At 56.8% G+C, this 23,404-nt stretch overlaps 1 protein-coding gene across 2 annotated transcripts; it reads right to left on the bottom strand.

The window, feature by feature from the left end:
- Positions 1–4,606: 4,606 nt before the first annotated feature.
- Positions 4,607–21,938, bottom strand: PCDH1 (protocadherin 1). 2 transcript variants are annotated; one of them, XM_058677357.1, is made up of 5 exons: positions 21,076–21,912; positions 15,507–17,702; positions 10,616–10,835; positions 9,792–9,830; positions 8,505–8,631 (listed from the first exon to the last, which is right to left on the bottom strand). In XM_058677357.1, exons 1-4 carry the CDS (start codon positions 21,910–21,912, stop codon positions 9,805–9,807), a joined length of 3,279 nt encoding a protein of 1,092 aa, XP_058533340.1. In that variant the 3' UTR covers positions 8,505–8,631; positions 9,792–9,804. The 2 variants fall into 2 exon arrangements, with proteins under 2 accessions (XP_004586556.2, XP_058533340.1); XM_004586499.3 differs by lacking the exon at positions 9,792–9,830 and having other exon boundaries at positions 4,607–8,631; positions 21,076–21,938.
- Positions 21,939–23,404: the final 1,466 nt, after the last annotated feature.

Below are 23,404 nucleotides of genomic sequence, written 5' to 3'. Positions count from 1 at the left end.
TCTGGGAGGGCTTTAGAGGGACCTGGCCAGACAGGGTTCCCAGGAGGAGCTTTTTCAAGTGTAGCATTTTGAGAGTGGAGGGGGCAGAGGGCATGGGCACATGGAACAGCTCCAAGCCACGTGGAATCAGGCGCACACACAGACACAGCTCAGGGACTTTGGCCTTCCCAGTGTCGCAGTCCCATGAAATATTTAGCTTTCTGAACGCTGCACAGCCCTTATTGTCCCCCTTAGCAAGTATACTTCACTTACATCATTTATGGCTGTCCCTTTTCCTCTCCTCCAAGGCCTGTGGAGAAGGAAAAAAAACAGATCTTAGGCTGGAGAAGGAGTCCTTCCTTAACTGCTCTGTGACCAGGAGGGCAGGATGAGCCCACACTCCCCAACATGGGGACACTTCTGCGTGGCCCTGGGAGCAAGGCAAGGGGGATGCAGCTAGCAGCAAGGATGGGGAAGCAGGAGAGGAGTACAGCTTTGCTGTTCCAGCTGCTGCTTGCTGGGCCTTTCATGTGCACCATGCCATGGGGAGCACTTGCGGTGAGAGAAGCTGCCCCTGGGACAGCTGTATTTCCTCCAGGAAGTCTGATTCCATTCTGCTGCAGCAGCAGCTCTGCTTCTGATCCAGGTTCCTGCTATAGTATTCAGGGAGGCAGCAGATGATGGCTCAAGTTTGGGTCTCTGTCACCTCTGTGGGAATCCCAGAGGGAGTTCTGGGATGCTGGTTTCGGCCCTGCCTAACCCAAATTCCAAAGGTTGCTGTGGGACTCCGAGGAGTGAACTAGAAGCTGGGAGGTTTCTCTTCTCCCTCTCCTCCCCTAACCCACCCTCACCCCATGTTCAGCACCTTCTCTTTCAGGTATACAAACATAAACATTTTCAAAAGCCTATCTTAAAATTTTTTTTTTTAAAATTTAAGCCTATCTTTAAAAAGCCATTTATTTGCATTTTCATCTCCCTGACAAAGTTTCACAGCTAGAGAAACTGATGCTCAGAGAGGTTAATGAACTTGTTCAAGGCAATCACAGTCTAGTTTCAGACCCCAAGCTCTCACACACCTCATCCTGTGCAAAACTGCTCAAGAGGTAAAAGACACACTTAGGATACTGGGGTAAGATAGGGTCTTATCCATAAAGACGCGAGTCCGCTTAATACAGTCCCCTTCCCTTGTTCTCTGCTCCGCAGTAGGCGAGCCCTGCTAAGGACTCCTGGATCTGTCCCTGTTTATTACACACAGATGCACCTTGGTGGCCCCAAGTTGGGAGACCCTGAGAAAGGGAACAGAGAAGGTGAAGAGCTAGAAAGTGCAGCTGAGAGCCAGAATGAGAGCTAGAACTACACACACACACAAAACAAACTCACACCACCCCCCCACACACACACACCAGGTTGCAGTAGAAACAGGTGTATTTAAGGGGGGCATCGGTGACAGTGAGGGGCAGTGTTACAGTGACCCACAGCCTGAAAATGGACAGTCACAGCCCTCCTCCTCCACCACCTGGAGGTGGCTGGAGGCGGTAGTTCCCCACCTGGCTCTATCTCCAAGCATCCTTCCCTCTTCACACCCAGCTTCCTCCCCCCCACCCGTCCTCTCAGGAACAATCCTAATTAGACTAAGTGACTAAGAGGTGGTTTCAGCCTGAACAGCCAATTAGGCCGGGAGGAAGAGAGGAGCTCCTTCAAACCTCCCAGCCTTGCCCACCCCCCACTCATCTGCCAGTTACCCAGACCAAGTCTTATCCCAAGATTCCAGGCTGGTACTCAAGTTCCCCAGGCCCTGTCTTCCCTCACTACCCACTGGGCCCCATCACGTGTCCAACCCACTACCTAGTCATCCTGCCAGCCCAAGACCCCATCCCATCCTCATCTTCCTGGCAGGGGTGCAAGCAGAGGGTAGGAGCCTCCTTGGGAGGCTAAGTCTTTTTATTTCCCAGGTTTTTCCTCTCTCCCTCCCGCTCTTCCTCCGGCACTTATTGCAAACATCCATGGACCAGGCCTACTGGTTGCCATGGAGACACAGTGTGCAGCTGGATGGGGAGTGTGTGAGAGGAACTGTGTGCAGCAGGAGCGGGTGGCTACATGTGAAACGCAACCGTGTGCGAGGGCGCATCACTGCAGCAGATGGGGGACGGAGATGCAAACTACCTCCCTGTAGGGAGACCGAACCAACAGGCAGACTTCCACACTCTAAAGCCTTTAGTCATCTTCTTTTGGGGTACAGCTCCCCACTCCTGCTCAATCTCTGCAGGTTCTTCTCTTGATTGGTAGAATCTGGAGAGGACTCAGCCTGCCCTGCCCCTGCCCAGGGAGGAAACCCCAGCAAAGGAAGGGGAGTGGGCAGGAACTAGAGTGGGGTGAGCAGGCTGCCCTCAGGAAGCTTCGCCTTGAGGAGCACCAAGGGTGCTCACAATGCCTTCACAGCTGCAGTGGGTGTCACTGGGATGGTCTTTTTGGAGCCCTCGGAGATGTATCCCTGGCCTGGCTTAGCCAGGCAGCCCCTTCCCCTGCCCACTTCCAGCCATTCTCCTTGGTGTCCCACTGTGTATTTCCTTCACGCACTTGAACACAATCTACAATTATCTCATTTGTTTGTTTATTGTCTGTCTTCCCCTCCACTGGGATTAAGTTCCAGGCAACAGTGGCCACCATGCCTTACTCAGCGCTGGAATGCTAGCGCCTGGCACAGGACCTGCAGCATGGAAGACGTTAAATACGTGTTCAACACAAGAATGGGCAAATGAGTTCAGGGAAGCGCCACAGCCTCCCTTGTTATTATCCCCACTTTCCAGATTAAAAAAAAATCACAACAATTGCTACTCAGTCACCTGCCCAGGGCCAGGCCACAGGAAGTGGCATAGACAGAGATCTAAGGTAGGTCTCTCATCCCAGGTGTGGATGGGGACCACCTAATCCAACATGCATTGCAGCTGCATCCTCTTCCTGTCTGTGTGCCTGTGCGTGTCTCCACTCCTGACGCAGGCATCTCGGGAGACACAAACATGGGCGAGGAAGGCAGACAGAATCAGGAAGGGAGAGAAATCCGTCTTCTGACAGAATCCTTCACTAGCTCCACCCCCTTTCCCAGCACAGCGCTTTCGGTGGACCAGAAGGTCCTCCCGGGTCCTTAGCCTCAGCCCCTGCCCCTTCCTCCCTAGCTCTGGCACTCCAGCTCCTCCCCTGCCCCCAACCTCCAGACCCTCACATACACCACTGTCTCCACTCGCACTGCGGGACCGCTTGCTCAGGGAGCTCTCCCCACCGCCCCTTCCAGGAAGGCTTTGGGTCTCGGGCAGCAATTTCCTGCTGCAGGCAGGGCCCAACACAGATGTGGTCATTGTTTACCTGTCTGCCTTTCCCATAGAGACCATGTGTCATTCTTGGGGCGTCCCAGGCAATGCCCCGTGCTGGCCTGGCACCAGGGAGGGACTCAGGAAATGTCTAAGTTATGAGTAAATCAACCTGGGGCGGGCGGCTGTGACCCGGCCGACACTCCCATCTCCCCTCACTCCAGGGCGGAACCAGAGACGTTCCTCAAGCTCCACCTGTTTTATCAGGTGGGGGTTGGGGAGCAACTGGTCTTCCCACTGAGTCAGCATTTTATCCGTGGAACAGGCGAGGCCTCAGGGGAAAGGAGGGTTTGTGGTAGCTGGGGTGGGGTTGGGTCAAGATTTGGGGGGTTCTTGCCCTTGCTCTCCTCTCTCCTTCCCTCCCCCGCCATCCCAGCCAGACTCGCGGCAGTCAGCAGCCACGCTGAGATGCCTTCTTCGTCGTCCCTTGCCCTGTTCGGCGTCCCACAGCAAATCCAACTGTGTGTCCCCCGAAAAAGAAACCGAGGGCCCCAAGGCCCCGCGGCGCCCCACGTCTGGAACGCACGAAAAGGGGCCAGCGACCCCCCCACCCCGCCCCCTGTAGTCGATCCGGGTTTACATGGAGGCTCATCCGGGATTAGTTCCTGCGCTCGGTTAATCTCAGCAGCTGGGCCGACCCCGGGGCCCGGCCGGTCGCCCGGCCTGGCCAAGCGGACCCAGCAGCGAGGAGGAGGTGGACCGGGCGGAAGCACGGGGCCCAGAGGCGGGGCAGGGAACCGGCTGATCCGGTCTCTGTTTTCCGACCTGTACGGAGCCAGTGTTTACTCAGCAAGCCGAACCGAGGCGGCCCGGGGTCGCGGGAGCTCGGGAAGGGGGAGAGGGCGCCTTCGGAGATTCAGGCTGACTCTCTTCGCGGGTCCCCTTCCCCTAAATCCACTTGCTGTCCTGGTTCCTGGGCGTGGGAGAATGCGACAGACGCCTCCCGCCCCCTTTCCCCATCCAGTTCTGCAATTCACAGTTGGTGCCAACCGCGCGGGGAGCGGGCTGGGGACGCCAGGAGAGCGCGGCGAGGCCAAGCGCCCGCGCGCGCGCCCTCGGCCTCGCCCTGCCCCGCCTGCACCTGCGCTGGGAGGCAGCCCAGCTGCGTCTTGACCACGGTCCGCGTGCTCGCGCTCTGGCCCCGCGTGCGCCGACCGCCCCCGAGGGTGGCTCTGGCGCCCCGTGGCCCTGTGCTAGGCCCAGATTCGGTTCCCCTTATCCCTAGCACGTAGACCCCAGGGCCTGCAAGAAGCGGACTAGGGTCCGGTTTTCACACTTTTATTGTAAAGCTCAGGGTGGAGGGGGGGGGATAATTACATGGGTCTTCCATTGACAGCTCAGCAAACAAACCGGAAACGAACCGAACCGAAGGGAACAGGGGCGGTGCCTGCGCATGCTCGCGGCGGGTGGGGTGGGGGACGGTCAGAGAAAGAGACAGAAAAAGACAGAAATCATTACAAATCAACGGGATTGTGCTCGCAGCGCGGGGGGTGGGGCGGAGTGGGAGTGGGACAGGGGCCCTTCCCGGGAGGAGCGAGGCGGTGGGAAGTGGCACAAACCAAGAGAAACACGACCCCGGATGGGCACCCGACGCGCCCCAACCCCCCTCCCTGGCCCCCCCAGCCCCACGAGAGAGACACGGCCCCCCTCCCCGCTCCAATAACCCGAGGAGACACAGTCTTCCCCCTCCCCAGGGGCAAACACACCCACCCCAGAGCCCCACACTAGTGGGACACAGTGTCCCTGCGGCCTGTGCCAGAGAAGTCCCGCACGGAGACGCCCCCTAAGAGACTTTCTCCTAGCTTAGACCATCCCTCCCAGCTCCTGGAGACCAGGCCACCCAGGGAAGAAATGGCTCCAGAGGCCTGGCCCTCAGGACAGAGAAGTGACGCCCAGAGCCCCTAGGAGGAAAAGAACTCAGAAATGTCTGGCCTCAACCCCAAGTGCTGCGGGGCAGGGACAACCTACATAGGAGGGCCGAGGGAGGGCCAGAGACCCCTTCCCTGGGAAGGGATGTGCTGGCCACTGGCAGGGCCTAACTTGCCTTAAGTGCTCCCAAGGATTCTGGAAGGAAACAGGCTCCCCAGGGAACCTGGGTGGGAAGGGGAGACACTCCTGTGGTGCCCCAGAGACAACCAAGGGGAGAGTGAGGGTCCTGGGGACCCGCCAGCAGTGAGGGTTGCCTACCAACCTCCCCCATACACATGCCTCAGGGACCCAAAAGGTTAAATGTCCCCGTATGTCCTCCTCCTAGAGACAGGCCCTGAAGTGAGAGGGGGGGCAGGGGACCCATAAGTCCCCTCTAGGAAGACACTGACTAGGTCAGGCTGGGCTTGAGAGGGAGGGGGATTCCTCTGGCCGAATGTCGCCTATTGGTACATAAAACTGCACGCGACACAGGCAACAAGGAGGGCTTTGCTGACCTCTGACCAGCAGGTCTGGTCCCCAGCGCTGCCGCCCACCCCGGCCCACCTTTGGTTTCTCCTCTTGAGTGCCCAGGTGATGAGAGATGGAGTGCCCCAACCCCAACCAGGGGGCCAGGGCAGCTCACTGCCTTGGCCTGCGAAGAGGGCGTCTGCCACGCTGCACTGTGCTGCGCTTGTTGGAGCCCTCCCCACCGCTGGGCCACACTCTTCCTTCTGGCTTTTCCATTGTGCAAAATGCTCCTCTGCCCGTATTATCCTCAGTGCTGGGGGGTGGGGGTGGGGTCTCTGAAACCAGAGACATGGGACCCAGGCCACTAGGGGCTTCTGGCAGGAGTCCACAGACTCCAGGAATGCCTCCTGTCTAGACCACCCTGTCCACCAAGCACGTGGGCCTCCTACAATCTTCTTGCCCTAGTCCTGACTTCCAGGACTGGGGCAGGGAGTGGACTGGCAGCCCTGCAGGCACTGCCCCTCCTGCTGGGCACCTCAGGCTCCCAACTCAACCACTATTGCACCTGCCCCGTTTGTGCAGGGGAAAGGGGCTGTGTCTCATAAACAAACCCCCAAGCCCACTTCCTGGGCTTCCCCCAGGGAAAGGAGCCTTTGGCCTATGCCAAGACCTGGCTGCTGCTGCCCCACTCCACCCTGCCTCCTGCCCCCCCACAGAAGGGCCAAGTTGGCTGGAGCTGCTAGTCTAATGAAGCTCTTCCCCACACTGCTACCCCAAGCCAACTGAGGGGCAGAGAAGAGGGTTATTCTTCAGCCCCTGACTTTTCTGGGGGTGGGGATGGGGTCTCTGGGGTTACAGGAGTCGAGACCCCCAGCAGCACAGCTCCCAAAGGCACCGGATGACCCAGCAGCCTATGCCCTAGCCTTCCCACACTTGGAACCCCCCTCCCCAACTCCCAAGCTTAGATAACTAAGCAAGGGCCATACCCTGAGTCTCCAGCCTCCCAGCCTGGCCCCTGGGGGACCGGAGAGGTATGGGCCAAGGCAGTGGGGGTTTCTGGAAGGAAGAGGGGCTGAGGCTTTGAGGGGGGCGTTCTGTAGGACACCCCTCACACCCTGGCCCCCCTGAGGTGAAGGCAAGACCCCCCACCTCATCATGGCTGACTGGGCTTCTCTGTCCTGCCCCAGTCTCTCTGCCCCTCCCCCATAGGACTCCTGACCCTGGCAAGGGAAGCCCAACTGGAAGAAGAGGGGGGGGCCTGGAGTCCTGGGTGCCCTGAGGCAGCCCTTCCACCCCCTGAGGTCAAGGCAATGGTGGTTTTACAGGCTGATGGGTCAGTCATGGCAGGGGGCTGGGGGATAGGGAGGGCAGAGGGTGCAGGTCCCCATGTTGGGGGCAGCCGTCAGCCACCCCCTGAGCAAACCTTCCTGCTCCCAACTCACCCAGCCAGGCCAGAGGCACAGTCATCCCACCCCTGTCCAGCTGCCCCCACAGCCTTAGGACTCCTCTGTGATGCGCATCTGGGTGTGGGAAGCCAGCCTGAGTGGGGGGTCCCCACCCCCCAGGGCACAGCGCAACAGTTCCAAAAAAATAGAGATTTGTATTTTTTCTTAAAAAAAAATTAAATAAAAGCCCAGCTCTGCTGATAGGCGAAAGTTACCCCGTCCCCACCCCACCCACCCGTTGTTTCCCTGGCCTGCACCCCCATCCCACCACGGCCCTAGGGGTATTTACAACATGGAACAGTAGAGGCCTGGGGTGGAGGGCACTGCGAAAGGGGGGAGGGGGCACAGGGCAGGTCCCCCTCCACCGAGGGGTTCCCCCAAGACAACACAACATCAACGAGAAAAGTTGCAAATCAGGCAGAAATGGGGACATCATTCCAAGGTCCTTATATACAGACACTGCATGACCAGCAGGGGAAAGGGGAGCCAGAGGACCAGGCCAGGGTGCCAGGCCAGGCACAGCCCTGGGTGCCAAGGCCCGTACCTCACTTCCTCCCCGGTTCCCAGCCCACCTTTGGTAACTAAAGCCCTTCAGGGAGCCCCTGACAGTCAGAGTCTCCTCTGGGTGTTCCCAGGGAGAGGGGCTCCCCAATTCAGCCCTGCCTCAGGGCTAAAAAATACACAGGGGCCTGCTGTCCTGGCCAGGGGCCAGTCATGCAGGATGTAAGAGTGTGCTACCCACCCCGACTCTACCACCTGCCCAAAGTGAGGGAGTGCTCCCTGGAAGAGGAGGGGAGGGAGCCCTCCTGGACATGAGCTGGGGGAGCCCCTCAAAAGGGAAAAAGAGGCTCCTGGGGATTGGAGGAGGGTGGAAGTGGGGAAGAGGACCTGGACCCTGCATGGGGGAAAGGCCAGCATGGTCTCGAGGCCAGTATCCCTCCACTCTGTCTGGGCCCTGGCCATGAGTCCACACTGGGAGGGGTCGAGAGGGAGGGCCCTGGGCCAGGCCTGGCCGCCCCGCAGGGACAGGCCTGCGTTTGGGGGAGGGTATGGCCAGTTGGCCAAAGGGGCTCACAGGTAGATCTCACGCTTGGTCGTCTGGGCGGATGCCGGTGTGGCTGTGGGTGGGAAGTCGGAGGTCTGGGTCAGGGGGATCTCCTCCAAGGTGGCCGAGTCCTTGCAGGAGTCATGGCTACTGTGGGAGAAGGCACTGTAGGAGGGCAGGAGGCGCACAGGGGCCGTTTTGGTGTTCCGGTCTTCCGGGGGGCTGGGGCTGCCGGCGCCTGCAGGCTCCTGCCCTCCTCGGTCCTGGTAAGGCACGAAGGTGGAGAGTTTGAGGGCGCTGCTCTTGGTCCGGCGGCTGGGAGACGACTGGCCGGGCATCCAGCATGTGTCAGAGTGGCCAAACTCACTGCACTCCCGGGTACATGTGCCTGTCATGGCGACGTCAGGCAAAGGACGGAGGTCTGCAGGAGGGAGCAGGGTGCGCATGGTCAGGCCTGCAGGCAGGCTCTGCTCCTCAGCCTCCCACAGGCCTCAGAACAGCTTGCGTGCCTTCCTGCTACTCAGCTTACAGGAACACTCCCTTGATCAGACACCCCCTCCCTACCAGCCACCTGCCGGCCCACCATGGGAACACTCACACACAGACAACCTGCCCTTAAACAAGCACATCTCCTGTGCCCTGCCCACCCTCCAGTGCTCTGTTCTCACACCCACCAAATCCACCTGCAGGTGTGCAAACACACACCTCCATCTTCACGCTCCATCATCCAGCTCCCCGCAGGCTTGAACCTACAAACCCACCCTTGGAGTGACTGGAAATCCCATCCTTATTTAAAGATACAAGCTTTCCCTCTTTCTCTTGGTGCCTCCCCAATGCCCCTCCACCCCCCACACCTGAACACACACATTCATTCTCTCTCTCTCTCTCACACACACGCACATGGACGCAACACTCCCAGAATGGGCACCTGAATTCTCAGACATAGATGGGCACAGACCTTCCTTGTGAATCCCTCAAACTTTCCATGCCCATGGTAGTCCTGAGACCTCCCCTCCAACCACAGCCCACCACAAGTTTCTACATGAGGGGCTCATCCACAAGCACATTCATGCAGTCCCTCCGTTGCTCTGGCCCCTACACCCACCACCCCTGGCCTTGCTCCAGCTCCCTGCCCAGAACACCCATGGGAACAGTTGGCTGCCTGACATTAGCAGTAGCCGGTATGGTTGCTGGGCAGCAGGGAGGGGAGGAGGGGTGTCTCCATGGGAACGGCTGGGCCCTGAGAACTTCCTGTCACAGTTGCCCCATCCCGCCCTCGCTCAGGGACAGTGCCAGGCAGTGACCCCCCTCCACCCCCATCAGGGACGTGACTGAGTAGTGCTGCCCTGGACAGGAACTCCCTAGGCATCCTACACCCTAGCTTGGCCACCTGCCAGCACCAAGTGGGCACAACTGTGTTGTTAATCCTCCAAGGTTTAACAATCTCTAAGGTTGTTTAAGAACCTCTAAGGTTCTTCACTAAGGGCAAAGTGGGGGGCCCCAGTGTAGCTTGGAGCACTGGGGGGCTGGGTGTTGGGCCAAGTCCCACAGACCCCAGACCCCAGAGCAGCTCCCACATACCTGGCACTGCGCCTCAGGGCCTGCTCCGGCCAGCTGGCTCTGCGCGGGCACAAAAAGGACGAGATGGGCGTGAGATGGTGCATGGAGGGCAGGGTGGGGGTGGAGGGCCCGCTGAGACTGGGGCCTGGGAGGCTAGACAGGGCCCTGGGCCTGAGGCCTAGGAATGGAACTTTTTCTCTGTAGTGGGGAGGGAGGGGAGACTTGGACTTGGGGAAATGGGGTAAGGTCACACATTAGTCTTCCTGTCCCAAGGGCCCACATAGGTTCCCTGTCATGGGCAACTGGACACTTTCGGCCACACACACACTCCGATACACACATATTCTGACAGCACGCCACACCATCCTCTCCCATGCTGCTCTCCACTCTGGCCCTCAGCCCTTGTACCCCAGTGGCCAGGCCTCTCTCCTGCAGGCCTGCCCATTGTGGCCCTTTCTCAGCCAACTGCTCCAGCCTCCCTGAGGTACGCTGTGTCTCTTCAGGGCTTGTGCTCCCAGGGAGGCAGCACAGTGCATTGCTGAGCGTGAGGACATGGGGTCCAGTGTCTCCCAGGCCTGCCACTTGCTACCCTGATATCTTCGGGCCAGATGACCTAACCTCAGTGGCCTCTACTGCAAAGTGGGTACAACGCAGTTCTGGGATCAGAGAGTGGCCGTGAGGAGGACGTGCACATGGTTTTGGGGTGGGGTGGGGGTGCCCAGCACAGTGATGACCACGAACGCACATGAAGAACTCCCCCAGTGGAGGGTGTCTGCAAGGCCTGGGCCCCACACCCAGGCTCCTACCCCTTCCCAGGGTGCCTTGACCCAGCTGACGCCCCTCACCATTCTCGGGGTGCTCCATCTCCCCTATACTGCCGTCGGGGGTAGTGCGCTCGTAGTGATCCTCAGGCAGGGCCAAGGGACCGAGGCGGGGCCCTGAGGAGGACTTGCTGGATGGCGTCTCTGACTCCTCCAGGCCACTATCGTAGTAGCTGTGCTGTGATGGGTCCTGAAGCTCCTGGGCCTGGCTGGTGGCCGAGAAGGTGACTCGGCGGTGAGGTAACTGCAGAAGAGACTGAGCGTGACTGGGGGCTGATGGCCTGCCCCTGGCCCCACCAGTTAGTCCCCTAGCACACAGAGCCCCACCCCCCAGAAAGCACAGGTGCCATCAGAGGGAGGCCCCTTCATTCCAGGACAACTCCCAACTCAGCCACGTCTGCATACAGAAAGTCCCACCCCAGCAAAGGCCCCCGTGTTATGACAGCCGCCAGGGCTACCCCAAGAGCACCATCCAGTACCACCTGCGAGTGACAGCACAGCCCTTCCAGGCCCAGGACAGCTCCTTAACAGTGCAGAACCCGACACCAGAAGAGCACAATACCAGCCAACTCCCCTAATTCCAGCAGAGCCTTGCCACACAGCACAGCCTCCGGGTGCTAGAAGGCCTTTCCTAAAAGCAGCACGGACTCCTCTAACTCCCAAACAGCTCACCAGGGACACAGCGGTCCCCTGAGTTCCAAACAGCATCCAGCAGGCTGCAGCTCCGCACCTGGCTCACAGCTCTGTGACTTCCTGGGGCCTTCATCCATACAGGTGTCAACCTCTTTCTCATCCTCTGAGCCTCCTCATCCCTGTTCGGCAGCACTGCAGGCAGCCTCAGGACTCCCTGCTGAGCCCCCTTCCAGCTCAGCCTCCCCCCTTCCCCTCTGCAGTGGGAAAAAATGTGGGAGTGAAGAAGGGGAGGGCACCAGCAAGTGGGGGGGGGTAGGGAAGGGCAACAGAACAATGAGAAAGCCTCCCTCACCCCCAGCAGGATCATTATTAACTGTAGAGGGTAGGGCTCTGCACCTAGGGGTTGGATGTACATCCACTGGGGATTAGGAACACTAGCTATCCACTAAGACTCCTTCCAGGAAACAGGAAGGTGCTCGCTGGGTGGAGCCAACATGGAGTCTTAGACAAGGGACAGGCTGCTTCCTGCCCGCAGCTCCAGCTGCCTGCCATGGGTTAATGATCAACCCAGAAACCTGGCAACCTTAGCTTGGCACTTGGCACACCCAGCCTACCACCAAAATACCCACCTGGGACCACCACTGGTGTTCCTGCCAACCAGAAATTCAGAGTTGGTGAGGGCTCAGACCAGGGACAACCACCCTAGAGGGCAGGGGTAGGGCAGACAGGCCCAGGGACTACTGATGGGTCTCCAGGCTCCCTCCAGCTCTTTGAGACTTTGGCAGGCCTTGTGTTTGTTTGGAGATGGCCAAGGAAGAGGTTCCCCTCCAGATGCCACCCTGTTCCAGACAGCTGGGGCGTAGGAGGCTGGCAGGAAGACAGCCCAAGGTGGCCTCCCCACCTGATCTTCAAAATCAGGTGACATTCTTTGGCTCGAGGCTGTGGTGGAAAACACTGCCAGGTCTGGGTGACAATAGACAGGGCACACCAAAGTGACCTACACACTTGGGGACGTGGGCTCCCGAGCATCTTAAAGTGCCCAGCACAGGGGTGACTGGGTACAGGAGGGGGTGGTGGAGGCACAGGGAGCTGTGGCCTCACTCTTTGTTTCCCTGTTTTTTTCTTTCTGCCCACAGCCCCCTGTGGGCAGAGCCCTGCCTGTTCACCAAAGGCTTCACCCTGGCCTCCAAGGCCAGTGCCCTGTGTCCTTCCCTGGGATTCTTTGCAGTACAATAGAGTGCTTGGCTTGCACTCAACACTTGGTGCTCCCTGAAATTCTGTGGCTATCCTACCTTCAAAGCCGAGTCTAAAATCTCTCTCCGGCTCTAGCCCATCCCAGTTCCAACACTTGCTGAATATTTCCAACTGGACTCTGAAAGCTGATGTCCACCTGGAACACTCCCGGGGGCTCATCCCTCACTCCCCATCTCTACCCACATCTAATTATCCCTCAAATCCTGTGGGTTCTTTCTCCCTACATCCAGCCACATCCACTCACCCATCACCCCCTGGGGCATTACATTAATCCAAATTTTACTGGTTCAAGCCTGTATCTTTACCATCAATCCCTCTGAAGTCTATCATACATGCCACTGATCTTTCTAAAACTCAGCTCACCTAAAAAAACCCAAAGGCATGCACATTCAGGGACTGCCTCAGAAAGGCATTTATGTCTGCTTCTCTCACCTCTCAGCTCCCTCTGGTACCACCCCCCACCCCAACTCAGTCCCCTTTCTGCCCATCCCCTGCCTCCACCTTGGTCATGCTTACTCCTGCCTCAGAGTGAACACAGCCAGGGGGACCTTCTTGGCCAAACATTGCTCATTATCACCAAGTTGGCCCAAGTTTCACATTCTCCTCCCAGAATCCCATCTTGGTGATCCACACAGGTACTCCCTAGTACAGTATGCAACCATGGTCAAATAAATGTGGAAAACCCTAGAGCTACAAAACTTTATCAGACTGCTCTGCTCCTCTGGGCTTTGTGGAGCCCTCAGTAGATTAATCTCTGCCTACAAAAATGAAATTAATCACGAAAACTCCCACCCCCTTTAATGGTTTAAAGGATAACAGTTGACATCAACAATTGGATTTCTTGAGGTTTTTGCTTGAGATCTGGATGCATCAATATTCAGTACTTGCTACCGTAAAAAGAACATTAAAATGATTGGTATTATAGAGTTATGAGCATAGAACTAGTTCATAAAAAGGGCCCAGCCTGGGGCCAGGCCCCTAGAAAGGATTTAAAAAGTGGAAGTGAGGTAGTGATGGCAACATAAATAGCTCATGGAACAAATTGGGAAAAACTTTGTCATAGCACATCTCACTTGACACATAAGATTCCAGCAGATTCCAGACACTTCAGATTCCCACTATCTTGTGCAAAAGTTCACTGGAGCCCAGTGCCACATTGAGCACACAGAGGGAACTTGGCCTGTGAGCTGTGATGACACAAGTGGTGCAGTTGGGTTCTGTTCAATGTTGGGAGAATATATTCAGTATGGTTCTATGGATGAGTGCGGGTGGGACTGGAGCTGTTAGAGGCAGGCTGTGGGAGCCAAAGGAAAGAATTAAAAAACAGCGGCTACAATAACAGAAATGGTGAAGGAAGACTGGATGGTCTGGAGTTGTGGAGGTCACCCTGTAGGGGCCTGACTTGTGATGTGAGCTTTCCCTGGATCTTACTTCCCTGGATCCAGTCCTCCAGAGCCCCCAGGAGTTTTCACTTTGGGGGTACCCCCAGAGTATTGGGGACTTAGTGGCTGGAGTCAGAGGAGCAAGCTGGCGCCACAGAGCTCCTGGGAGTGTTCCAGGCCTCTTCGGTCACCATGGAGGTAGATTGCCTCTGGCCTCAGAGACTCCCCCAGGACCTAAGGCCCTTCAGCCACACAAGTTAGCTTCCCTCCCCACTCAGGTACAACCAGGGACAGAGCACACCCAGGAGAGCAAGAAGTGAGAGACGGAGAGAGAGAGAGTGAGAGCCAACAGCCCAGGAGCTGGGGGGGAGGGGAGGTGACATCACAGGCAGGGGCAGAACTAGGGAGCCTCAGCTGGGAGGTGGGGGAAGAGCAGTTGATGACAAAGGGCTTGGGTTCTCCTGGCCTCTTGTGAAGCCTCCCTCCCTGTAGCCCAGGCTGAGACAAGGGGTCAGGCTGCCTACTTGCTGGGTCATAAGTGGTGTTGGGTGTAGAGGCTGGGCTTGGGGGCGGAGGGAGTGCTTGCATTGAGGGAAGGTGGTTGGGATGGTCAAAGGGCTCTTGTCCTTCACCCAACAACATCCCCCCCCACAAATGTTCTGCTCTGAGGTCTGTTAGAGGTACTTAATGTGTGTAGATTGAAGCAACCAAGTCTTGGACAGTGGAGAAAGGGTGATGTGGCTGTACCTCCACTTGCCTTTTCTCCGAGCAGGGTATGGTTCATAGGGAGGAGACCCCACAAACAAGGGGCATGGTGCCAGGCAGCGACATCTGATGGCTGATCTGAGGGCCCTTTCCCCAGATGTGGATGTGCAAGAAATGAGGAGGGACAGCTGGGGAGCTGGGGTATGCTAGCCTAGGATTGAGGTGTAGAGTAGGCAAAGGGAAGGGACAGGGAAACTGAGGTAAGACCTGAGGACAAAGGGGTGCTTTCAGTCTCTCTCCCTTCTTCTCTCAGTTCCAGGAAAACAAGAAACAAAAACTCCAAAAATAGAGAACTTTATTGTCAGGGTCAAGTGCACGGGGCTGGGGAAGGGGAGATGGGGCCCAGCCCTGGGAGCCTGGGCGTGAGGAAAAGGCTGATACACAATACATTCAGAAGGAACAAATGGGGGTTCCCCTCCCTGGCAGGCTCCCCAAAACCCTCCAGGGCAGCACCTATGGCTGGCCTCACTCAGAGACCCGGGTTTGTAGTAGACTTCCCCACACCCTCCCCAGTCTGGACTCCAAATCCTTCTGCTCCTCTGTCCAAGACCCCTACCCGCCAGACCCAGCGATGGATTCAACCTGCGGGGCTTGGCAAATCACAGGCCCCTTTCCAGCAGGAAAAGGGCAGGAAGGAGCCCAGGGAGCACACCCTTCCTCAGCTTTCACTTAGCTTAACCTCCCATTCTTGGGCAAGTCAGCAGCAGGTTCATCATCAAGGCCCTGTTCCCCCCAGATCTGTACTCCCATCTTGGTCCCCACATGGTGAGTGTGGCAGACATAATGCATCAGCACCATCACTCCCATACCTCAGTCCAGATGGCCCCACGGTAGGGGTGGGGTGGGGGCTGGGGCGTGCTGAGCCGGAAAGGCTGGCCTACCTGCTTGCTGGGGTATTTGGGGGGATTGGTGCGGTAGCTGTAGTCGGAGTACTGCTCGGAGCCCGTGGACGTGGTGTCCCCGGTGCCCACAAACGTGTTTGCAGGCGGCAGGTCCTGCACCACCTGGTGCTTCTTGGAGGCCGAGGGCGACTGGGGCTGCAGCTGGATGGAAGGCAGTGGGGAATTGGAGCGGTAGTGGCGGCCCAGGTCTGGGCTGCCAGGTGGGTAGTTTAGGGGCAGATGGATCCGGGGACTGTCCCCAGGGGCGTCGCTCATTAGGTTGAACTTGAGGGACTTCTGCAGCCCGGCCTCATCTTCATCCTCCACCGGCTTCACGGGCTTCGGGGATTTGCTCTTCTTGCCCTTGCTCTTATTGCCCTTGGAGGTTTTGCCACTGGGCTTGGGGGCATACAAGTCCTTGGTCTCCTTCTTGCCAGCCTGGTAGCCACTCTTGGCTTCCCGTTGCCGGCAGTAGCGCACAAGTACCGCCAGGGCAATGAGCAAGGCCACGGCCACGACACCAGCCACCACTCCAAAGAGAATGTTGCCACGCTGCTTGGAGCGCTCGTACTCTGGGTCCCCGGCAATGTCGATATCCAGCGGCGTGTCCAGGCTGTGGCCCAGCAAGGTCTCCAGGAGTGTGCGGTTGGCCAGAGTCTCGTTGACATAGAGGTGGACCAAGGCTGTGCCATAGCGTGGGGGCTTGCCGCGGTCACTGACCTTCACCACTAGGCGGTGAAGCCCATGGTGGCGTCGCTCGATCTCTTTCTCCAGTGTGATGGCCCCCGAGTGGGAACCAATCTGGAAGAGCCCATAGGGGTTGCCCCCAGCAATGCTGTAGGTAAGCTCAGCATTGACACCAGAATCAATGTCCTCGGCCGTCACCTGGCTGACCGTCTCGCCAAGACGCGTCTGGGGAGTCAGCAGCCGGTGGGAGGTATTGGATGGGGCTGTGATAAAGGGTGCATTGTCATTTTCATCCAGCACATTGATGGTGACCCCAACGTAGGCCGAACGGGGTGGCACGCCACCATCCACTGCCTTCAGTTGGAAGGTGTAGGTGCTCTGTTGCTCTCGATCAAAGCTTAGGCTGGAGAGGATGGTGCCCGTGCCATTCTGGATCACGAAGTCACCGTTGTCCTGCTCCACAGAGAGCTGCACATGGGCATTCTCCCCCTTGTCCCCATCGATGACGGTCACCATGCCCACGGGACTCAGTGCTGGCATATTTTCCATCACCGAGAAGTTGTAGCCACTCAGCATAAACTTGGGGTCGTTGTCATTGCAGTCCAGCACATTGATGAGCACAGTGGCTGTGCCCTGCAGGCTGGGGCTGCCCCGGTCGGCGGCCACCACTTTCAGCTCGTAGCTGTCCCGCTGCTCCCGATCGAGGGACGTCTTCACCCGGATCTCTCCACTGTCAGGTGAGATAGTGAAGAGTCCCTTGGCAGCTGGCTCTGGTTCCAGAGAATAGACCAGCTCTGCATTTGAGCCAGAGTCAGCGTCGCTGGCAGTGACCTCGGCCACCACTTCACCAGGTTTGTTGTTTTCCGGGAAGGCGACTTCGGTGATGCTCTGGGTGAAGATGGGCGCGTTGTCATTGACATCCACCACCTGCACCTTGAGGGAATTGGTGCTCGATAGGGGTGGGTTGCCAGAGTCCACGGCCACTATCTCAATGGTGTAATCCTTGACCTTCTCATAGTCAAGCGGGGTGGTAGTCTGCAAGAAGTACTTCTTCTTGCTGTCACTGCCTGTCTCGCTGGCCTGACGTAGCTGGAAGGGAACATCACCCGCCACTACACAGGTGACAGCTGCATTCTCACCCTCATCTCGGTCAGACACCTGTACCAGGGCCACAGCCGTCTCCTCAGCCACATCCTCTGAGATGTTAGCCATCCCGTCCTGATGAGTCACCAGCCCTATGCCCCGGATCTCAATGGTGGGAGCATTGTCATTCATGTCCTTGACGGTCACCACCACCTGTGCACGGGCACTCTTGGGGTTGGCACCCCGATCCTTGGCAAGCACGGAGAAGCGCAGGGTGCTCAAGTCCTCACGGTCCACAGGGCCCTGGACGGTGATCAGTCCAGTGTTCCTGTCCAGTCGCAGGAGGCGCCGCACGATCTCAGGAGCCTGGTGGAAGGTGTAGTCAATCTCTGCGTTGGCACCTTGGTCCGAGTCATTGGCCTTCACCTGTGGGGCAGGAGACAATGCGAACATGGGTGGTGTCAGGCCAGGGGTGACAGCCAGTCCCCTCCCCAGTCAGCATGGCAGATGTGACTGCTCTAACACAGCTTCCTTTCTAGAAGCAGCACATAGACTGCTGCTCTTCCCTCTTTTGGCACTCTGGTGAACATTATTAACCTTTTCTTTTTCCTTTAAGATTTATTGAAAAGCTAGAGTTAAAGAGCGAAGAGGAGAGAAAATTTTCATTCTGCTGGTTTACTTCCCAAATGGTTATATCAACAGGGCTCAGTCAGGCCAAAACCAGGAGCCTGCAACTTCATCCAGGTCTCCCACACGGGTGGCAGCAATCCAAACACTTGGGTCATCCTTCTGTGTTTTCCCAGGCATGTTAGCAAGGAGCAGGATCCAAAGCCAAACAGCCAGGACTCGAACTGGCACTCTAATATGGGATGTGGCATTGCAGGCGGCAGCCTAACTAGCTGTGCCACAGTGCCAGTCCCAAATTAGGGCATTGTTAAACTTTACTTGTCATTCCTGTACAAGTACAAATAAAATGATGACTACAACTAGTAACTAGGGAGGAACTTTCATCCAGTGAAATTGGCCTTAAGCCTTCTGAAGGCAGGAAAATGTACGAGTAGCAGAGATAACGTGCATAAATGTTGTAGGAGTAACACACATATGTGTATATACACTTGTGTAGTTTTCTGTGAGATGCTGTGTATGTCTGCATGTGACATAGATCCACATGCATAGCCAGGGGCCTCAGGTGAGGGGACTTGCTCTAAAAGCAGCCAGGTAGAGATATGGGTCAGAGGGAGCCACCGATCGTTGCTCTGTCAGACCGGGGAAACCTGTTTCAGCAGCTACTTCTCCAAGCCAGAGCTGGCGAGGACCCAAGGGATCAGGCCCGAGCCTGCGGCCAGGAGGGAGGGACTGGTGCAGGCCACAGAGCCTGCCGGCAGTGGGCTGGGCTCCCGGCATCAAACAATGAACTATCTGTCCCTTTGCAGTGGGCACACCCGCCCACACCAATGCCAACGCACACTCAGCCCAAGTCTCCACAAACATGGGCGACAATGGGGCAACAGCAGTACTGATGGGAATGGCCAGGAAATACCGGTCAGGGAGACACACAAGGGGTGTGGAGTCAGACACAGCCACACAGATACCCGAGGGCTGAGGCAGGACAGAGGGAACAGTCGTCACGTGGGAGAGTTTCTGGGGAAAAGAAAGGTCCTGCGTTCAAAACCTCACTCTCTCAGGCACCAAGTAACTATGTGACCTGAGGTCAATTATCTAACCTCCCCAGGCCTCAGTCCACAAACACATAAAATAGGGATAATAACAGACTCCCCCATAGGATTGCGGTGAGGGCTAAGTGGGATAATACCTGTAAAACCACCTGACACAAAGCGCTTCTGAGGCAGCATTCACAGTTCCTTTTGTCTGTCCCTCCATCCCTCTGTCCGCCCATCTGTGTGTCGCCCATAAATGAGCACTAACAAACTGCTAGGTGCCACTGCTGATCTCCTCTCCTTCCAGGGACCTGTCCGGTTATACTTGCCAGCATTTTTTCTACATTGAAGATCCCTGCAGGGGCTCCCGGCTTGCCCGGTTTAGTAAGCGCCAAACTCTTAATGCTTTCTCCCACTACCCATCATCAATTTTGTAGGGATTTGCCCCCTACCTACTGTTTCCCTCCTCTAGGTTGGTCACACAACTGTTTTTTTTTTTTTTTTAATAATCTTGTTTATTAGAATGAATTCACTGGGGCCATAAAGCTGCTGCCTGTGGTGCCGGCATCCCACACAGGCACCGGTTCCCAGCTGTTTTCACTTCGATCCGGCTCCTTGTGAATGCATCAGGAAAAACAGTGGAGGATGACCCAAGTGCTTGGACTCCTGTACCCATGTGGGAGACTGGAAGAAACTCCTGGCTTCAGACCAGCCCAGCTCCAGCTGTTGTGGACATTTGGGGAATAAACCAATGGATGGCATACCTGTCTCCACCCACTGCCCATCTCTCTGCAATTCTGCCTTTCAAATAAATAGATAAATCTTTTTAAATTCTTGAGATAACATTTATTCATTCATTTATTGTGCTTACATGTCATATAGCTTCCTGCCTGTTCCACCTGTCTTGACTTCTGCCTGCGTCTCACCCTCACTGAGTTTCAATTCTGCTTCTCTCCCACTGCCGGGTCTCTGCCAGCCTCACTGAACCCAGGCCACTTCTCATTCTTCTCCCTGTCCCCCCACTGCTGGTCTTATCTCCCTGGGAAGTGGGAGAGCTGTGAGCACACAAGCTCTGAAGCCATGCTGGTGGGCGGAACAAAGGTGAGTGCCAAACCCAGCAGCTGTGTATCAGGCAGGCTTCTTCCTTCATCTCTAGGGGCTCAGTTTCCCATCTGTAAAATGGGGATAATGCTTACCTTGTACTGGAGGGGTTAAATGATACACATGTAATATGTGAGAACACTGCCTGGCACTTAGGCTGTTATTATTCGCCATCCCCGACTGTCTGTCTCCCTGTCCCTCTCAGTCTCTCTTTTCTGCATTCCAGCCCAAAATCTCTGAAAAAAAAAAAAGCCTCATTTCCCACCCCTCTCTCACTTCAGCCCAAGGATCTATGAGAAAGGGTTTCCCAGACAGGTAACGGAGTCCGGGGCAGGAGGAGCTCCCTATGGCTCCCTCACATCAAAGACAGAGGCGGCTTCACCCATGGGGAAGGAGAAAGGAGCTCAGGCTGGCAGGAGGCCAGGGCTGAGATGACAGCGGGAGATACGCCCACCTGTCTGCGGGGATGCCTCCTGTGCTCTCCCTCCCAGGCCCAGGATCCACTGGGCTGCCCAGCCCCTGGGGCAGTTCCCAGGCAAAGAGGGTGCTGAGAACATCAACAGAGCCATCTGACCCCTCTTTGGGCCACCTACCCCACACTCAAGGCACCCCCTGCCTGGGGAAGAAGGCAACATACACACATGACAAAAATGGGTATTTCAGAATTCTTGGGAGCCTCCTGTGGCTGCAAGGATTCCACTTGACTGCAACAGGCAGGACGCAAGGAGGACAGGTCTCCAGGTTTCAGAAAAATCCCTGGTATCTCAGAGTCCACCCGGATAAAAAGTGATTCCTTTGTTCTAACATGGCTCACCTGGTGAGCGCAGAAAGCACTCACTTGGGAAGGGAATTCCACCTCCCAAAGGTTTCTGCAACTGCCTCACATGCTATGTCATTGTCACCCAAGTCGTAGTAATGTCACATGTTTGAGTGTGGGGGGGTGAGTGGCAGGATCATTACCACTAAGCGAAAGGCAGGCAGGCTCACCCGGTTGGGTTCAGTTTCCCGTTCTCATTGTTGGAGGGGAGCAGGCTTCTTACCTGAATGACCGAGTGGCCTATGGGACTGTTCTCTGACAGCTCAGCCTCATAGGTGGGCCGCTCGAACTTGGGGGCATTGTCGTTGGTATCGAGCACGGTGACCCGGAGCAGGGCACTGCTGGCGCGGGGAGGACTGCCACCATCCTGCACCTTGATGGTGAGGTCGTAGGAGTCCCAGCGCTCGCGGTCCAGATTGCCCATCACGATGAGCTGTGGCTGCTTCTCTTCCTGGTCCTCTGCCACCTGCAACCCAAAAAGCTCCTGAGCCTCGGGCCCAGCTTGCAGCTCATAGGATGCCACACCGTTGGGGCCAGCATCACGGTCTGAAGCCAGCGGGATGGGAAAGAGTGAGCCGATGTTGGTGTTCTCAGGGATGGTCAAAGTGATGACTGGCGAGGCAAAGTTGGGTGTGTTGTCATTGATGTCCTGCACCTCTATCTGGCCCTCGAGGAGTCGGGGGCTGCCATTCTGCACCAGATCAGTGATGGACACCTCGAACTCCAGGATGCAGGGCTCACCAGGGAGCTGGTTCTGGCATTCACGGAGGCCCTCTCGGTCGATGGAGGTCTCAGTAGTGAAAATGTCACCAGTCTTGCCATCTACTCGGAGGTAGGGGGCACCTATCTCGAGCTTGTACAGGTGGTCCTTTTCTGGAAAGCCATAGTCAGCCGCAAGGCTCCCGATGAGCGTGTTGGGCGGCTGTTCCTCCGGCACCTTGTACACCACCCGAGTGGCCTGGCCTGGGCATGGAGCCAGCAGGAGTAGAAGTGCCAGCAACAAGAGGGGCAGCAGCCACTGCTGCCCCCCAAGCCCTGGGCTGGGCTTCAGGGGCCGCATCCTTACAGGCTCTGCGATAAGAAGGGCTGAGAGGGGAAAGAAGAAAGAAAAAAACAAAAACAAAAACCAGAGGCCGTCAGCTGATGGGAAGAATTTGGCCTTCACTCTCCTTCTCCCACCTACACAATGCTGTCCTGCAAGGAGTCAACACCAACACTGAACCCCCACTGGGCCACAGGCTCCAAATCTTACCCCAGCTGGGTGTAGCAGCTGTGTCTAGCCCAGCTTGAGAAGCCGGTAAGAGGTCTGACAGGGTCAGAGCTCCCGCCCATGGAACGCCCTACCCCACCTGACTGACGCTCCCTGGGCCCTGGCCCTCCCTCCTGGCTCTCAGCTCTGGGCTCTACTCAACAGTTCAGTCTCACCAGTACTCTGCCTGAGTCACCATGGTAATTACCCTGATACTGAAATAGGGGGAGAGAAAGCAAGTAGAAGGGTGAGGCTTGGAGCACCCCCTGTTGGAGCACCCTTTCATGGCTGGAAATAGACACGGGTACCCCCCTTTCTGCGCCTCAGACCTGGGATCCTCACTGCCCACACCAAGGTCCACACAGCTTGGCTGGAGGGAATGAGCACGATGTTTCATTGAGTATGCAGATGAGACAAATCCCCCATTGAAATTCCAACTAAAATCCTGTATTTTAATTTTATCTGAAAGGCAGAGAGACCAAGACTGAGAGAAGAGAGAGAGAGGTCTTACATCCTCCGGTTCATACCCCAAATTCCTACAACAAGGTGCCAGGAGCTCCATCTGGGTTTCCTATGTGGGTGGCAGGGACCCAAGTACTTCATCTATCACCTGCTGCTTCCCAGGAAGTTGGATAGGAAGCAGGGCAGCCAGGGCTTCATACGGGAAGTTGGTGTCCCAAGTGATGACTTAAGCCACTGCACCAGATGCTTTCCCTTCCAAATCTTTTTCTGAAAATAATCACCCACAGTGCCCAACAGTTTCCAACTCTGTGAAAGGCCAGTCTAGACACAAAGTTCACATGTACCTCAGTGTGCATGTGCACACGCAAACACATGCACAAAGCACACACGTGGAGTTCCCAAGGCCCTTCTCTTCTAGCCTGCTGCCGTGCACGGGTGTGCAGACAAGAAGGGCAGGGTCAAGACTGGGGTCAGGACTGTGGTCAGGACTACTTGCCTCCAGAACTGTATCTGCCCTGGCCTGTCCTCAGTGACTGAGAGCCTGGCAGGTGTGACGGGGCAGAGCAGGCAGTGACTCCACCAGCCTTCCCTTGGCCTCGCCTCCTAACCCTATTCACACACCTTCTGGTTGTTTGACGAACATCAAGCTCCTATTTGACCCTCATCCCCATATACACATCTCCCTAGAACATGACGGGGCCTTGGTCCTCTCTAACGAGTCCAGTCTCACACTTGTTCTCCCTGGTTCACCTCCAAGCCCTTCCACTGGGAAGCTTGCATGCCTCAGCCAAGCACCAGCTGCACATGCACCACCACAGAAACCCTCTTCCAGCCATCTTAA

The sequence above is a fragment of the Ochotona princeps genome, chromosome 19 (genome assembly GCF_030435755.1).
Source record: "Ochotona princeps isolate mOchPri1 chromosome 19, mOchPri1.hap1, whole genome shotgun sequence".
NCBI lineage: Eukaryota > Metazoa > Chordata > Mammalia > Lagomorpha > Ochotonidae > Ochotona > Ochotona princeps.
The sequence above is the reverse complement of the archived record's forward strand: the minus strand, read 5'-3'. Positions and strand labels throughout refer to the sequence as shown.

Coding starts and splice junctions, on each gene's coding strand:
- PCDH1 (XM_004586499.3), bottom strand. CDS start 21,912: ATGCGGCCCCTGAAGCCCAGCCCAGGGCTTGGGGGGCAGCAGTGGCTG. Junction 17,703..21,075: donor TAGGCCACTCGGTCATTCAG/GTAAGAAGCCTG, acceptor CCTGCCCCACAG/GTGAAGGCCAATGACTCGGA. Junction 10,836..15,506: donor CCAAATACCCCAGCAAGCAG/GTAGGCCAGCCT, acceptor TCTCTTCTGCAG/TTACCTCACCGCCGAGTCAC.